The following is an 18439-nucleotide window of genomic DNA, read 5'->3' on the forward strand; positions in this document are numbered from 1 at the left end:
TTTATTAAAACATGTTTTACACTAATGTAATGATATTTTTCTTGATTTTGTTATTTTTTTTATCTATAATTGTCTGGTAACAGCTCTGGTGGACATTCTTGCAGTTAGCATGCCAATTACACACTCCCTCAAAACTTGAGACATCTGTTGCATTGTGTTGCGTGACAAAATTGCACATTTCCGAGTGGCCTTTTATTGTCCCAAGCACAAGGTGCACCTATGTAATGATTGCGCTGTTTAATCAGCTTCTTGATATGCCACAACTGTCAGGTTGATGGATTATCTTGGCACATTAGAAATGCTCAATAACAGGGATGTAAACAAATTTGAGATAAATGTTTATCTTTTATTTCAGCTCATGAAACATGGGACCAACATGTTGTGTTTATATTTTTGTTTCGTATATATTACAGAGGGTAAAGAGTATCACTACAGGATTATATCTACAGTGACTTCGGACAGTATTCACAGCCTTCAGCCCATGACTTTTCCCACATTTTTGCATGTAACAGCTTGAATGTAAAATTTGATTGAATTGAGATTTTGTTTTGGTTGTCATTGGCCTACACACAATACCATATTGTCAAAGTGGAATCATGTTTTTCAAAATTGTTACAAATTAATAAAACGTAAAAAGCTGAAATGTCTTGAGTCAATAAGTAGTCAACCCTTTTGTTATGGCAAGCCTAAATTAAGATCAGGAGTCAAAAATATGCTTAACAAGTCACATAATAAGTTACATGGACTCAACGTGTGCAATAGTACTGTTTACCATGATTATTAAATGACTAAACGCCTATCTCCTTATCCCACATAGGTCCCTAAATCGATCAGTGAATTTCAAGCACAGACTCAACCACAAAGACCAGGTGAGCTTTCCTAAGGTTCACAAAAAATAGCACCTATTGGTAGAACATTGAATTGAAACAATGAATATCCTTTTGAGATTGGTGCATTTGTAATGTTACACTACAAAGATACAAGTGCTCTTCCTAAATCAGTTGCCGGAGAGGAAGGAAACCATTCAGGGATTTCACCATGAGGCCAATGGTGACTGGATGTGATATAAGTGATGTATCAACAGCATTGTATTTCATCCACAATACTAACCTAAATGACAGAGTGAAATGAAGGAAGCCAGTATAGAATAAAAAATATTCCTGTTTGCAATAAGGCACTGATGTTATACTGCAACAAATGTGGCAAAGTAATGACATGTTTGTCCTGAATACACAGCATTATGTTTAGGGAAAATCCAACACATCACTGAGTATCACTCTTCATATTTTCAAGAATGGTGTTGACTGCATCATGTTATGAGTATGCTGTGCTCCTGTGCTGTGTTCACTCTTGTACCCTTTACACACCACAGAGCCCAGCTGTACTGGCCCAGTTACACATCTTCCATAGTATAACAGAGCCCAGCTGTACTGTACTGGCCCGGTTACACATCCACCATAGTAAAACAGAGACCAGCTGTACTGGCCCGGTTACACATCTTCCATAGTAATACAGAGCCCAGCTGTACTGTACTGGCCCAGTTACACATCCACCATAGTAAAACAGAGCCCAGCTGTACTGTACTGGCCCGGTTACACAACGGTGAAACAGTGCTGTACAGGACAATGCAAAAAGAAACTATCCAAGCCAACACAGTACCATTTGCGTTGGCACAATAGTGTGAAAAGGGTGTTCTATATATTTAGTGTTATAATGGTGAACACACATCCTGGTGTAGCGAGATGCAATGGCCACTAAGTACCTCTAGGGGTCACTGTAACACAACGTGGCTACATATTGGTACTTGTAAATCATAGCCATATGATTTAGCATATACACTGAATGGACAAAACATTAGAAACACCACCCTCCCTTTAGTCCTCAGAACAGCCTCAGTTCACATAGACTGGACAAGGTGTCGGAAGCATTTCACAGTGACGCCCCTGTTGAGAAACACAGAAAACTGTTGAGTGTGGAAAAACCCAGCAGTGTTGCAGTTCTTGACTCACTCAAACTGGTGCGCCTGACACCTACTACCAGACCCTGTTCGAAGGCACTTAAATATGTTGTCTTGCCCATTCATCCTCTGAATGGCACACATACACAATCCATGTCTCAGTTGTCTCAAGGCTTAAAAATCTTTCTTTAACCAGGTCTCCTCCACTTCATCTACACTGATTGAAGTGGATTTAACAAGTGACATCAATAAGGGATCATAGCTTTCACCTGAATTCACCTGGTCAGTCCATGGCCGCAGTCCAAACACTTAAAAGACACACCCTCTCCCTTCAGCCCTCAAATGAAGTGGACACTTCTGACGACGTGTCATGATGTCTGACGAGTTGACACTTGCAGGGCGAAGGAGGAAGGAATGATTTTTAAATGGACCGTCCTTGCCCAGGAATTCGTGACTCGTTCATCCCGCCATGATTGTGTTTTCAGCCACCGGTAGCTTGTACGGAGCTTTATATGTGCTACTGTCAATTATGAGTGCATGTCTACTTATATTATGAATATATATTTATGAATATACGCCTACTGTATGATAGATAGCAAATTAATTATCTAACTAATGTTAGCCTACCTAGCTGGACTATTTTTTATTTCTACACTTTCCAATAGATAACCAAACAAAAAACATATTTCCTTTTTACGAGACGTGTTTGTGCCGTCATGTGAATTAGTAGCACAATTCCTAACTTATTTACATTAGTTTTTACTTACGTACAGTGCCTTGCGAAAGTATTCGGCCCCCTTGAACTTTGCGACCTTTTGCCACATTTCAGGCTTCAAACATAAAGATATAAAACTGTATTTTTTTGTGAAGAATCAACAACAAGTGGGACACAATCATGAAGTGGAACGACATTTATTGGATATTTCAAACTTTTTTAACAAATCAAAAACTGAAAAATTGGGCGTGCAAAATTATTCAGCCCCTTTACTTTCAGTGCAACAAACTCTCTCCAGAAGTTCAGTGAGGATCTCTGAATGATCCAATGTTGACGTAAATGACTAATGATGATAAATACAATCCACCTGTGTGTAATCAAGTCTCCGTATAAATGCACCTGCACTGTTATAGTCTCAGAGGTCCGTTAAAAGCGCAGAGAGCATCATGAAGAACAAGGAACACACCAGGCAGGTCCGAGATACTGTTGTGAAGAAGTTTAAAGCCGGATTTGGATACAAAAAGATTTCCCAAGCTTTAAACATCCCAAGGCCGTCCCTCTAAACTTTCAGCTCATACAAGGAGAAGACTTATCAGAGATGCAGCCAAGAGGCCCATGATCACTCTGGATGAACTGCAGAGATCTACAGCTGAGGTGGGAGACTCTGTCCATAGGACAACAATCAGTCGTATATTGCACAAATCTGGCCTTTATGGAAGAGTGGCAAGAAGAAAGCCATTTCTTAAAGATATCCATAAAAAGTGTTGTTTAAAGTTTGCCACAAGCCACCTGGGAGACACACCAAACATGTGGAAGAAGGTGCTCTTGTCAGATGAAACCAAAATTGAACTTTTTGGCAACAATGCAAAACGTTATGTTTGGCGTAAAAGCAACACAGCTGAACACACCATCCCCACTGTCAAACATGGTGGTGGCAGCATCATGGTTTGGGCCTGCTTTTCTTCAGCAGGGACAGGGAAGATGGTTAAAATTGATGGGAAGATGGATGGAACCAAATACAGGACCATTCTGGAAGAAAACCTGATGGAGTCTGCAAAAGACCTGAGACTGGGACGGAGATTTGTCTTCCAACAAGACAATGATCCAAAACATAAAGCAAAATCTACAATGGAATGGTTCAAAAATAAACATATCCAGGTGTTAGAATGGCCAAGTCAAAGTCCAGACCTGAATCCAATCGAGAATCTGTGGAAAGAACTGAAAACTGCTGTTCACAAATGCTCTCCATCCAACCTCACTGAGCTCGAGCTGTTTTGCAAGGAGGAATGGGAAAAATGTTCAGTCTCTCGATGTGCAAAACTGATAGAGACATACCCCAAGCGACTTACAGCTGTAATCACAGCAAAAGGTGGCGCTACAAAGTATTAACTTAAGGGGGCTGAATAATTTTGCACGCCCAATTTTTCAGTTTTTGATTTGTTAAAAAAGTTTGAAATATCCAATAAATGTCGTTCCACTTCATGATTGTGTCCCACTTGTTGTTGATTCTTCACAAAAATATACAGTTTTATATCTTTATGTTTGAAGCCTGAAATGTGGCAAAAGGTCGCAAAGTTCAAGGGGGCTGAATACTTTCGCAAGGCACTGTATGTTGACTTCTCCATTGATGTTGTTTCTAGGTTTTTGCTGACTTTCCTTAGCGGATGTACAATCGTGGTGAATTGAATTCTGGGAGTTTCAGGCCCTGAAGTGGACATAATTGTACACTAGCAAAGACTCCATTCACCCAAGTCATAGACTGTTCTCTCTGCTACCAATGCACCAAGTCTGGAACCAATAGGACACTGAACAGCTTCTAACCCCAAGCCTAAATAGTTTATCCGGGTAGCGATTGGTTAACTGTTTAACTATCTGCATTGACCCTTTTGACTCATCACCTACACTGCTGTTACTGTTTATTCTGTTGCCCAGTAACGTTACCCCTACGTACAGTATGTGTACATATCTACCTCAATTACATTGTTCCCCTGCACATGGACTCGGGTACTGGAACCCTGTGTATATTTAATTTAACCTTTATTTAACCAGGCAAGTCAGTTAAGAACAAATTCTTATTTTCAATGACGGCCTAGGAACAGTGGGTTAACTGCCTGTTCAGGAGCAGAACGACAGATTTGTACCATGTCAGCTCGGGGGTTTGAACTTGCAACCTTCCTGTTACTAGTCCAACGCTCTAACCACAAGTTCTTGTTGTGTATTTAGTCCTTGTGTTATTATTTTTAGATTTTTCTCTGATTTCTCACCTGTTTAGTCTACGCCTGTTGCTTAATGACGCATGTAGCAAATCAAATTTGATTCGATGCGTAAATATATGGCTCTATATGTGTAAATATATGGCTCTATATGTGTAAATATATGGCTCTATATGTGTAAATATATGGCTCTATAATGGTAAATATATGGCTCTATATGGGTAAATATATGGCTCTATATGGGTAAATATATGGCTCTATATGGGTAAATATATGGCTCTATATGTGTACATATATGGCTCTATATGTGTAAATATATGGCTCTATATGTGTAAATATATGGCTCTATATGTGTAAATATATGGCTCTATATGGGTAAATATATGGCTCTATATGGGTAAATATATGGCTCTATATGTGTAAATATATGGCTCTATATGGGTAAATATATGGCTCTATATGGGTAAATGTATGGCTCTATATGGGTAAATATATGGCTCTATATGGGTAAATATATGGCTCTATATGGGTAAATATATGGCTCTATATGGGTAAATATATGGCTCTATATGTGTACATATATGGCTCTATATGTGTAAATATATGGCTCTATATGTGTAAATATATGGCTCTATATGTGTAAATATATGGCTCTATATGGGTAAATATATGGCTCTATATGGGTAAATATATGGCTCTATATGTGTAAATATATGGCTCTATATGGGTAAATATATGGCTCTATATGGGTAAATATATGGCTCTATATGGGTAAATATATGGCTCTATATGGGTAAATATATGGCTCTATATGGGTAAATATAATCAGGTTCTAATGCAGCAGATATTTGCCACAATACCTCTCATCCATGACTGAACTTTCCCTTGTGCACAGAACTAGGATTCGATTCCCTAACCCCAAATCCTATACTTTAATTTAACATTGGTTGGACTAAAAAAAAACATCTGACCCTGTAGTTGTGTCATTCTTTTGGAAAGGACCACTAATGATGTACAGATGGTCTTTATAAATTTTATGTAAAAATAAGTAAATAAATTAAAAAGTGTATCCTTTTGTTTTGAAGTGTCTGTGTTTAATTGAGATCAAATTCTGTAAAATTGTCGTTTTAACATGTTATAAGCATGTATGAGCCTTTATAATGTCGTATGAGCCTTTATAATGTCTTATGAGCCTTTATAATGTCTTATGAGCCTTTATAATGTCGTATGAACCTTTATAATGTCTTATGAGCCTTTATAATGTCTTATGAGCCTTTTTAATGTCTTACAAGCCTTTATAATGTCGTATGAGCCTTTATAATGTCTTATGAGCCTTTATAATGTCGTATGAACCTTTATAATGTCTTATGAGCCTTTATAATGTCTTATGAGCCTTTATAATGTCGTATGAGCCTTTATAATGTCTTATGAGCCTTTTTGTAACACGTTTCATTGGAGTGAGAAGTGTTCCAGCTACAACCCAATCGCTGAGCACTGTGGTGTCTCTCTCTAGGACTAGACGTCGCTCTCCCATATCTCACACAAGGCCAAACTATTGGCCAGCATTCAAACCATTCAGTATGATTTAATACAACGAAGGCCGCAGAGATACAATGTAATGTTCTGATAAATTCTGTGATTTATACAGTGAAGACTGCTTCTCCTCGTCTCCCTTTCAGTCTACAAGGAGAAACTTTACCGGCCTTGAATGGAATGCCAGGTTGATTTCATCACAATGCGCTGCGTATTTCAAACTTTCACATCCATTGACCTTTGTCCCTAAACGGTATAATACTGTAATTCTTCTCACAGGATGTGTTTGAATTGTTGTGATAATGAAAGCAGAGAAGGGAAGAGCAGGGAAGTAGAACTCAACATTGACAAGGGAAGTAGAACTCGACAGGCACAAGGGAAGTAGAACTCAACAGTCACAAGGGAAGTAGAACTCAACAGCGTCAAGAAAGTAGAACTCAATAGTGACAAGGGAAGTAGAACTAAACAGTCACAAGGGAAGTAGAACTCAACAGTGACAAGGGACGTAGAACTCAACAGTCACAAGGGAAGTAGAACTCAACAGTGACAAGAAAGTAGAACTCAATAGTGACAAGAAAGTAGAACTCAACAGTCACAAGGGAAGTAGAACTCAACAGTGACAAGAAAGTAGAACTCAACAGCGACAAGAAAGTAGAACTCAATAGTGACAAGAAAGTAGAACTCACCAGTCACAAGGGAAGTAGAACTCAACAGTGACAAGAAAGTAGAACTCAACAGTGACAAGAAAGTAGAACTCAATAGTAACAAGGGAAGTAGAACTCAACAGTCACAAGGGAAGTAGACCTCAACAGTATCTACACGTTCCTCTGTGGAGATGGGAGAACCTTCCAGAAGGACATCCATCTCTGCAGCACTCAGCACTCACCAATCGGGCCTTTATGGTAGAGTGGCCAGACCGAAGGCATTCCTCAGTAAAAGGCAAATGACAGCCTGTGAGAAATAAGATTTGGAGAGACCTGAAAATTGCTGTCTAGCGACGCTCCCCATCCAACCTGACAGAGCTTGAGGGGATCTGCAGAGAAGAACTGGAGAAACTCCCCAAATCCAGGTTTGCCAACCTTGTAGTAGGATGGTAAGTTGGTGGTTGAAGGTATCCCTCTGGTGGTGTGGGGGCTGTGCTTTGGCAAAGTGGGTGAGGTTATATCCTTCCTGTTTGGCCCTGTCCAGGGGTATCATCGGATGGGGCCACAGTGTCTCCTGACCCCTCCTGTCTCAGCCTCCAGTATTTATGCTGCAGTAGTTTATGTGTCGGGGGGGCTAGGGTCAGTTTGTTATCTGGAGTACTTCTCCTGTCTTGTCCGGTGTCCTGTGTTAATTTAAGTATGCTCTCTCTAATTCTCTCTTTCTCTTGGAGGACCTGAGCCCTAGGACCATGCCTCAGGACTACCTGGCATGATGACTCCTTGCTGTCCCCAGTCTACCTGGCCGTGCTGCTGCTCCAGTTTCAACTGTTCTGCCTGCAGCTATGGGATCCTGACCTGTTCACCGGACGTGCTACCTGTCCCAGACCTGCTGTTTTCACCTCTCTAGAGAGAGCAGGAGCGGTAGAGATACTCTTAATGATCGGCTATGAATAGCCAACTGACATTTACTCCTGAGGTGCTGACCTGTTGCAACCTTCGACAACTACTGTGATTATTATTATTTGACCATGCTGGTCATTTATGAACATTTGAATATCTTGGCCATGTTCTGTTATAATCTCCACCCGGCACAGCAAGAAGAGGACTGGCCACCCCTCACAGACTGGTTCCTCTCTAGGTTTCTTCCCAGGTTTGGGCCTTTCAAGAGAGATTTTCCTAGCCATCGTGCTTCTACATCTGCTTTGCTTGCTGTTTGGGGTTTTAGACTAGGTTTCTTTAAAGCACTTTGAGATATCAGCTGATGTACAAAGGGCTATATAAATAAATTTGATTTGATTTGATTTTGTGTCATACCCAAGAAGACTTGAGGCTGTAATCGCTGCCATAGGCGCTTCAAAAAAGTACTCAGTTAAATGTGTTATTTCAGTGTTCTACTTGTAATAAATTTGCAAAAATAAATAATAACCTGTTTAGCTTCATCGTTATGGGGTATTGTGTGTAGAAAAAAAAACAATTTAATCAATTTTAGAATAAGGCTGTAATGTAACAAAATGTGAAAAAGAGTCAAGGGGTCTGAATACTTTCCGAATGCACTGTATAGTATTGTCAAATATTGATATTTTTTTATACAATTTGTGGTATTGTCATCTTACTTTCTTACATGGATGATGGTAAATTTACCCAAGGAGGGAAATGTATGTGTGCGTGAATTCGCTCAGCTACCCCTTCTCTTCTCTCCCAATCTCACCTCTCCCCATCTCACCTCTCCCCTTCTCACCTCTCCCCTTCTCACCTCTCCCCATCTCACCTCTCCCCTTCTCACTTCTCCCCATCTCACCTCTCCCCTTATCACCTCTCCTCTTCTCACCTCTCCCCATCTCACCTCTCCCCATCTCATCTCTCCCCATCTCACCTCTCCCCATCTCACCTCTCCCCTTCTCACCTCTCCCCTTCTCACCTCTCCCCATCTCACCTCTCCCCATCTCTTCTCTCCCAATCTCACCTCTCCCAATCTCACCTCTCCCCATCTCACCTCTCCCCATCTCACCTCTCCCCTTATCACCTCTCCCCATCTCACCTCTCCCCATCTCATCTCTCCCCATCTCACCTCTCCCCATCTCACCTCTCCCCTTATCACCTCTCCCCTTCTCACCTCTCCCCATCTCACCTCTCCCCATCTCATCTCTCCCCATCTCACCTCTCCCCATCTCACCTCTCCCCTTCTCACCTCTCCCCATCTCACCTCTCCCCTTATCACCTCTCCCCATCTCTTCTCTCCCAATCTCACCTCTCCCAATCTCACCTCTCCCCATCTCTTCTCTCCCAATCTCACCTCTCCCAATCTCACCTCTCCCCATCTCACCTCTCCCCATCTCACCTCTCCCCTTATCACCTCTCCCCATCTCACCTCTCCCCATTTCATCTCTCCCCATCTCACCTCTCCCCATCTCACCTTTCCCCTTATCACCTCTCCCCTTCTCACCTCTCCCCATCTCATCTCTCCCCATCTCACCTCTCCCCTTCTCACCTCTCCCCTTCTCTTCTCTCCCCTTATCACCTCTCCCCATCTCACCTCTCCCCTTCTCACCTCTCCCCATCTCACCTCTCCCCATCTCATCTCTCCCCATCTCACCTCTCCCCTTTTCACCTCTCCCCATCGCATCCTCTCCCCATCTCATCTCTCCCCATCTCACCTCTCCCCTTCTCACCTCTCCCCATCTCACCTCTCCCCATCTCATCTCTCCCCATCTCACCTCTCCCCTTCTCACCTCTCCCCATCTCACCTCTCCCCATCTCACCTCTCCCCATCTCATCTCTCCCCATCTCATCTCTCCCCTTCTCACCTCTCCCCATCGCATCCTCTCCCCATCTCATCTCTCCCCATCTCACCTCTCCCCTTCTCACCTCTCCCCATCTCACCTCTCCCCATCTCATCTCTCCCCATCTCACCTCTCCCCTTCTCACCTCTCCCCATCTCACCTCTCCCCATCTCATCTCTCCCCATCTCATCTCTCCCCTTCTCACCTCTCCCCATCTCACCTCTCCCCATCTCACCTCTCCCCATCTCACCTCTCCCCATCTCACCTCTCCCCTTCTCATCTCTCCCCATCTCACCTCTCCCCTTCTCACCTCTCCCCATCTCACCTCTCCCCATCTCACCTCTCCCCATCTCATCTCTCCCCATCTCATCTCTCCCCTTCTCACCTCTCCCCATCGCATCCTCTCCCCATCTCATCTCTCCCCATCTCACCTCTCCCCTTCTCACCTCTCCCCATCTCACCTCTCCCCATCTCATCTCTCCCCATCTCACCTCTCCCCTTCTCACCTCTCCCCATCTCACCTCTCCCCATCTCATCTCTCCCCATCTCATCTCTCCCCTTCTCACCTCTCCCCATCTCACCTCTCCCCATCTCACCTCTCCCCATCTCACCTCTCCCCATCTCACCTCTCCCCTTCTCATCTCTCCCCATCTCACCTCTCCCCTTCTCACCTCTACCCATCTCACCTCTCCCCTTCTCACCTCTCCCCATCTCATCTCTCCCCATCTCACCTCTCCCCTTCTCACCTCTCCCCATCTCACCTCTCCCCATCTCATCTCTCCCCATCTCACCTCTCCCCATCTCATCTCTCCCCATCTCACCTCTCCCCATCTCACCTCTCCCCATCTCACCTCTCCTCTTCTCACCTCTCCCTTGACTGTGGATCCCTTCACCAGGATCAAAGTCAACCACTGGAGTCAGCAAGGGCTGCATAAGGTCAGTGGGTGTGTGTGTGTGTCTGTCTGTCTGTCTGTCTCTTTCTCTCTCTCTCTCTCACTCTTTGTGTCTCATTGTTTGTTTGTTTGTGTGCGTGCGTGCGTGCGTGTGTGTGTGTGTGTGTGTGTGTGTGTGCATGCGTGCGTGCGTGCGTGTGCGTGCGTGCGTGTGTGCGTGCGTGTGTAAGTGTAAGTGTCTCCCTTCAGATTAGTCTGCTAATTTTAACCTGCCTGTCTCATCACTAGGCTAATCTGTAGCTGAGATCTGAGGCCATATGGAGATGATACCATCATCATCACGCTTTGTTGGGATTCCTCACTAAGTGGCAATGCTGTTAAGGTTGGTCATAACGCATTGTAACACTTGTTATGGGCATTTATGAATCCCTTACAATGTGTTATTATCTCATACTGACCCTGACAAAATACAGGCTAAATGTTGATACATACACATTACTTGAGGCTATTATAAGGTCCTCTGTAACTTAGCCTTATTATCATGGTCCTCTGTAACTCAGCTTTATTATCATGGTCCTCTGTAGCTCAGCCTTATTATCATGGTCCTCTGTAGCTCAGCCTTATTATCATGGTCCCCTGTTACTCAGCCTTATTATCATGGTCCTCTGTAGCTCAGCCTTATTATCATGGTCCTCTGTAACTCAGCCTTATTATCATGGTCCTCTGTAACTCAGCCTTATTATCATGGTCCTCTGTAACTCAGCCTTATTATCATGGTCCTCTGTAGCTCAGCCTTATTATCATGGTCCTCTGTAGCTCAGCCTTATTATCATGGTCCTCTGTAACTCAGCCTTATTATCATGGTCCTCTGTAACTCAGCCTTATTATCATGGTCCTCTGTAGCTCAGCCTTATTATCATGGTCCTCTGTAACTCAGCCCTATTATCATGGTCCTCTGTAACTCAGCCTTATTATCATGGTCCTCTGTAACTCAGCCTTATTATTATGGTCCTCTGTAACTCAGCCTTATTATCATGGTCCTCTGTAACTCAGCCTTATTATCATGGTCCTCTGTAACTCAGCCTTATTATCATGGTCCTCTGTAGCTCAGCCTTATTATCATGGTCCTCTGTAACTCAGCCTTATTATCATGGTCCTCTGTAGCTCAGCCTTATTATCATGGTCCTCTGTAACTCAGCCTTATTATCATGGTCCTCTGTAACTCAGCCTTATTATCATGGTCCTCTGTAACTCAGCCTTATTATCATGGTCCTCTGTAGCTCAGCCTTATTATCATGGTCCTCTGTAGCTCAGCCTTATTATCATGGTCCTCTGTAGCTCAGCCTTATTATCATGGTCCTCTGTTACTCAGCCTTATTATCATGGTCCTCTGTAGCTCAGCCTTATTATCATGGTCCTCTGTAACTCAGCCTTATTATCATGGTCCTCTGTAACTCAGCCTTATTATCATGGTCCTCTGTAACTCAGCCTTATTATCATGGTCCTCTGTAACTCAGCCTTTTATCATGGTCCTCTGTAGCTCAGCCTTATTATCATGGTCCTCTGTAACTCAGCCTTATTATCATGGTCCTCTGTAACTCAGCCTTATCATCATGGTCCTCTGTAACTCAGCCTTATTATCATGGTCCTCTGTAACTCAGCCTTATTATTATGGTCCTCTGTAACTCAGCCTTATTATCATGGTCCTCTGTAGCTCATCCTTATTATCATGGTCCTCTGTAACTCAGCCTTATTATCATGGTCCTCTGTAACTCAGCCTTATTATCATGGTCCTCTGTAACTCAGCCTTATTATCATGGTCCTCTGTAACTCAGCCATATTATCATGGTCCTCTGTAACTCAGCCTTATTATCATGGTCCTCTGTAACTCAGCCTTATTATCATGGTCCTCTGTAACTCAGCCGTATTATCATGGTCCTCTGTAGCTCAGCCTTATTATCATGGTCCTCTGTAACTCAGCCTTATTATCATGGTCCTCTGTAACTCAGCCTTATTATCATGGTCCTCTGTAACTCAGCCTTATTATCATGGTCCTCTGTAACTCAGCCTTATTATCATGGTCCTCTGTAGCTCAGCCTTATTATCATGGTCCTCTGTAACTCAGCCTTTTTATCATGGTCCTCTGTAGCTCAGCCTTATTATCATGGTCCTCTGTAGCTCAGCCTTATTATCACGGTCCTCTGTAGCTCAGCCTTATTATCATGGTCCTGTGTAGCTCAGCCTTATTATCATGGTCCTCTGTAGCTCAGCCTTATTATCATGGTCCTCTGTAACTCAGCCTAAATAATCATGGTCCTCTGTAACTCAGCCTTATTATAAGGTCGTCTGTAACTCAGCCTTATTAATATGGTCCTCTGTAGCTCAGCCTTATTATCATGGTCCTCTGTAACTCAGCCTTATTATCATGGTCCTCTGTAACTCAGCCTTATTATCATGGTCCTCTGTAACTCAGCCTTATTATCATGGTCCTCTGTAACTCAGCCTTATTATTATGGTCCTCTGTAGCCTTATTATCATGGTCCTCTGTAACTCAGCCTTATTATCATGGTCCTCTGTAACTCAGCCTTATTATCATGGTCCTCTGTAGCTCAGCCTTATTATCATGGTCCTCTGTAGCTCAGCCTTATTATCATGGTCCTCTGTAACTCAGCCTTATTATCATGGTCCTCTGTAGCTCAGCCTTATTATCATGGTCCTCTTTAACTCAGCCTTATTATCATGGTCCTCTGTAGCTCAGCCTTATTATCATGGTCCTCTGTAGCTCAGCCTTATTATCATGGTCCTCTGTAACTCAGCCTTATTATCATGGTCCTCTGTAACTCAGCCTTATTATCATGGTCCTCTGTAGCTCAGCCTTATTATCATGGTCCTCTGTAACTCAGCCTTATTATCATGGTCCTCTGTAACTCAGCCTTATTATCATGGTCCTCTGTAGCTCAGCCTTATTATCATGGTCCTCTGTAACTCAGCCTTATTATCATGGTCCTCTGTAGCTCAGCCTTATTATCATGGTCCTCTGTAACTCAGCCTAATTATCATGGTCCTCTGTAGCTCAGTCTTATTATCATTGTCCTCTGTAGCTCAGTCTTATTATCATGGTCCTCTGTAACTCAGCCTTATTATCATGGTCCTCTGTAGCTCAGCCTTATTATCATGGTCCTCTGTAGCTCAGCCTTATTATCATGGTCCTCTGTAGCTCAGTCTTATTATCATGGTCCTCTGTAACTCAGCCTTATTATCATGGTCCTCTGTAGCTCAGCCTTATTATCATGGTCTTCTGTAGCTCAACCTTATTATCATGGTCCTCTGTAACTCAGCCTTATTATCATGGTCCTCTGTAACTCAGCCTTATTATCATGGTCCTCTGTAGCTCAGTCTTATTATCATGGTCCTCTGTAACTCAGTGGTCCTCTGTAGCTCAGTGGTCCTCTGTAACTCAGTGGTCCTCTGTAGCTCAGTGGTCCTCTGTAAGCTCAGTGGTCCTCTGCAACTCAGTGGTCCTCTCTAGCTCAGTGGTCCTCTGTAGCTCAGTGGTCCTCTGTAGTTTAGTGGTCCTCTGTAGCTCAGTGGTCCTCTGTAGCTCAGTGGTCCTCTCTAGCTCAGTGGTCCTCTCTAGCTCAGTTGGTAGAGCATACTGCTTGCAATGCCAGGATAGTGGGTTTGTTTCACGGGACCATAACATTTCTTAACATTTTGTACCCGTGACTGTAAGTCGATTTGGGAGCAAGTGGTCTGTTATAAAGGCATTTATATAGTAAATGTCTTCTGACAGACGACGTCACTCGTAAGAAATGCTTGTCCCTCAACTGACAGTCATCCTACTATCTGACAATAGGAAATACCTTATTATAAGACATACATGCTTATAACAACTTACAAATGTCATGTTGTCTGAGATTGTCGTGAAGTGTCTTAAATGAAGTAAAAAAAACAGAAGTCTACACTATTACACAAAACAGCCTGATCAGTAACAACCCTTTGTGGTGCATCAGGTACCCTTTGGATCACCATGGTTACCTCATGTACTTGTGTACTCCTTTGGATCACCATGGTTACCTCATGTACTTGTGTACTCCTTTGGATCACCATGGTTACCTCATGTACTTGTGTACTCCTTTGGATCACCATGGTTACTTCATGTACTGGTGTACTCCTTTGGATCACCATGGTTACCTCATATACTGGTGTACTCCTTTGGATGACCATGGTTACCTTGTGTACTCCTTTGGATCACCATAGTTACCTCATGTACTTGTGCACTCCTTTCCCTGGCAGTCCAGACGAGCAACCCAATCATTATGAATATCCAATGAAATAAGAGTTGATCTAGGATGCCGTCAACTCCTTATAAACACAAATCAAATCCCTACACTGACTGATGATCAATTCCTTATAAACACAAATCAAATCCCTACACTGACTGATGATCAACTCCTTATAAACACAAATCAAATCCCTACACTGACTGATGATCAACTCCTTATAAACACAAATCAAATCCCTACACTGACTGATGATCAACTCCTTATAAACACAAATCAAATCCCTACACTGACCGATGATCAACTCCTTATAAACACAAATCAAATCCCTACACTGACTGATAATCAACTCCTTATAAACACAAATCAAATCCCTACACTGACTGATGATCAACTCCTTATAAACACAAATCAAATCCCTACACTGTCTGATGATCAACTCCTTATAAACACAAATCAAATCCCTACACTGACTGATGATCAACTCCTTATAAACACAAATCAAATCCCTACACTGACTGATGATCAAGTCCTTATAAACACAAATCAAATCCCTACACTGTCTGATGATCAACTCCTTATAAACACAAATCAAATCCCTACACTGTCTGATGATCAACTCCTTATAAACACAAATCAAATCCCTACACTGACCGATGATCAACTCCTTATAAACACAAATCAAATCCCTACACTGACCAATGATGATACTTGTCTTTGTTTAATTGTGAATGTCGCTGTGTGTGTGTGTGTGTGTGTGTGTGTGTGTGTGTGTGTGTGTGTGTGTGTGTGTGTGTGTGTGTGTGTGTGTGTGTGTGTGTGTGTGAAGAGAAGGGGGGTGAGTCTAAGAAGAGATAGGGACTAATTTGTAAAGAAGTCACCTTGGGGAGCATTAGCTGACACCTCAATCTCTTTTACACACACACACACACACACACACACACACACAGAGAGCGAGAGAGAGACACACACACAGAGACACACCACCAGAGAGAGAGAGAGAGAGAAAAACTGCCAAAAATAACCTGATATAACACATCCCAAACCAAACAACTGTCTCTCTGTCCCATCTGTGTCCCATCGAAGGATAGACAGACTATTTGGCCATTTGCGTCATGTGCTAGCACTTGGAGAGCCTAAAGATGGCGCAGCGGTGACTGCATGCTATTTGAGTATCCCGTTCACACACTCTCCAGTTTCATCGTAAACAACTGGACATCTCTCTCTCTCTCGCTCTCTCCGTGCTGTTGCGACATTCACTCTCGGGGGTCTTGAAATGGTCGATTTGCTATTCCATAGCGCATATGATCATTTTAAAAGCTTGTTTTATGAATTCATCCGACTCAAAAACGAGTTTGTGACTGACAGACAGCGGTATTCAGACAGAAGACGAGACTGCTGTGCTGTGCGCTGGTCGAAATAAATAAATAACAGCTTTCTCCATTCTGGCTTCTGGCAGTGGACGGTGCGAGATGCTGCGGCTGCATTGATAGAGTTGGTAGAAGGGATCAACCAGAAGTGACGAGGCAGCCTCAGCCAGGGCTCAGGCTACGAATAGGATAATAACCGAGCAGTGATTGCGATAGACTGAGTGAACGTTGTTGTATGACAGACAGCAAGAAGATGCACTAAGGACCGGAAGAGAAAATGCTTCGTTTGAGAGTCGAAATATGAACGCACATTCCACTTTGGTTTTCTTTTATTTGCAGTGATATTTTTCCGTGGATCTGAGCGGTTTAAACAACTTTTCGTGGTCCCTTTTTCCATGATAACGGCAGAACCGGGCTTGATTTACCGGGAATTTCACCAGGATCATGTGGACCCCGACGGAAGAGGAGAAAATCGGAGTTGGTGAGTTGATTCAATTCAGTTTGTTTTATTGTTAAAAATAGGCTTTATTCAGGCCTATATATATATATATATATATATATATATATATTCAATGAGACTGTCATTCCCCTTATTCTCAAGAAATGACGGGCGGTTCAATACTGGAATATATATATATATATGCAACCTATGTAAGCTATTGGTGATGGGAGCTCCAAACACGTTGACATTTCTGCACCTTTTTCCAATCCAAACCCATCACGTTATCTCGCATCTATAGAAGCCTTTCGACATTGCACAAGGCTATTCCGTTTTTAATTAACAACGCACAAGTTGGGCATGTTGGACTTCGTGATGTCATTGTTTTAATGATCTGTATGTCACGTAATCAAAACTACTGGTTCATCTCCAATAGAGGGCGACAAGAAAACACAGCCCACCACAACAGGTGTGATGTCCAGCTCAATGGATAGGGGAGATCAAACTGGGCACAAACTGGTTAAATCAACGTTATCGAATCAAATAACTTTTGTCCACGTATTGTGACGTGGAATCTATGTGGAAAAATACATTGCATATGAAAAAAGTCATAAACTTAAACTGTTGTTTTGAGGGTAAGATTTCACCCACAGGATTATGCCACCTTGGTAACCAATGTTTAACATAAACAAACCTTGTATAAAATATGTTGAATTTTGTACCTTTGACGTCAGATCTTTAAACATAATACCCATTATATGAAGAAGAAAAACAACAACAACAGGCTGGGCAGCACCTCCTACTGGAGAGTTGATCTATCTACAGCACCTTCTACTGGAGAGTTGATCTATCTACAGCACCTCCTACTGGGGAGTTGATCTATCTACAGCACCTCCTACTGGGGAGTTGATCTATCTACAGCACCTCCTACTGGGGATTTGATCTATCTACAGCACCTCCTACTGGAGAGTTGATCTATCTACAGCACCTCCTACTGGAGAGTTGATCTATCTACAGCACCTCCTACTGGGGAGTTGATCTATCTACAGCTCCTTCTACTGGAGAGTTGATCTATCTACAGCACCTTCTACTGGAGAGTTGATCTATCTACAGCACCTCCTACTGGAGAGTTGATCTATCTACAGCACCTTCTACTGGAGAGTTGATCTATCTACAGCACCTTCTACTGGAGAGTTGATCTATCTACAGCACCTTCTACTGGAGAGTTGATCTATCTACAGCACCTCCTACTGGAGAGTTGATCTATCTACAGCACCTCCTACTGGATAGTTGATCTATCTACAGCACCTCCTACTGGAGAGTTGATCTATTTACAGCACCTCCTACTGGAGAGTTGATCTATTTACAGCACCTCCTACTGGAGTGTTGTTCTATCTACAGCACCTCCTACTGGAGTGTTGATCTATCTACAGCACCTCCTAGTGGAGAGTTGCTCTATCTACAGCACCTCCTACTGGAGTGTTGATCTATCTACAGCTATCCCTTCACTGTTCCATCCATGGTTTTACCAAGGCCAACCAAGCTCTGATATTTATCACTGTCTATTACCAATGTGCTATCGTGAGAATGATTGTTGAAAAAATCTCCACTT

The 18439-nt window shown here is 42.8% G+C and overlaps 1 protein-coding gene across 5 annotated transcripts in view; it reads left to right on the top strand.

The window, feature by feature from the left end:
* The first annotated feature begins 16278 nt into the window (after positions 1-16278).
* LOC139413900 (dedicator of cytokinesis 3) overlaps positions 16279-18439 on the top strand; it is a 418571-nt gene continuing 416410 nt past the window's right edge. For all 5 annotated transcript variants that reach the window (XR_011634841.1, XR_011634842.1, XM_071161746.1 and 2 more), the window contains exon 1: positions 16279-16869. Coding sequence is in view for 3 of the 5 variants with exons in the window: in XM_071161746.1 (XP_071017847.1) it covers positions 16833-16869 (37 nt within the window). In the remaining 2 variants the exon portion in view is untranslated. The remainder of the gene's footprint in view (positions 16870-18439) is intronic.

This window comes from Oncorhynchus clarkii, chromosome 7 (assembly GCF_045791955.1).
Source record: "Oncorhynchus clarkii lewisi isolate Uvic-CL-2024 chromosome 7, UVic_Ocla_1.0, whole genome shotgun sequence".
Taxonomy (NCBI): Eukaryota; Metazoa; Chordata; class Actinopteri; order Salmoniformes; family Salmonidae; genus Oncorhynchus; species Oncorhynchus clarkii.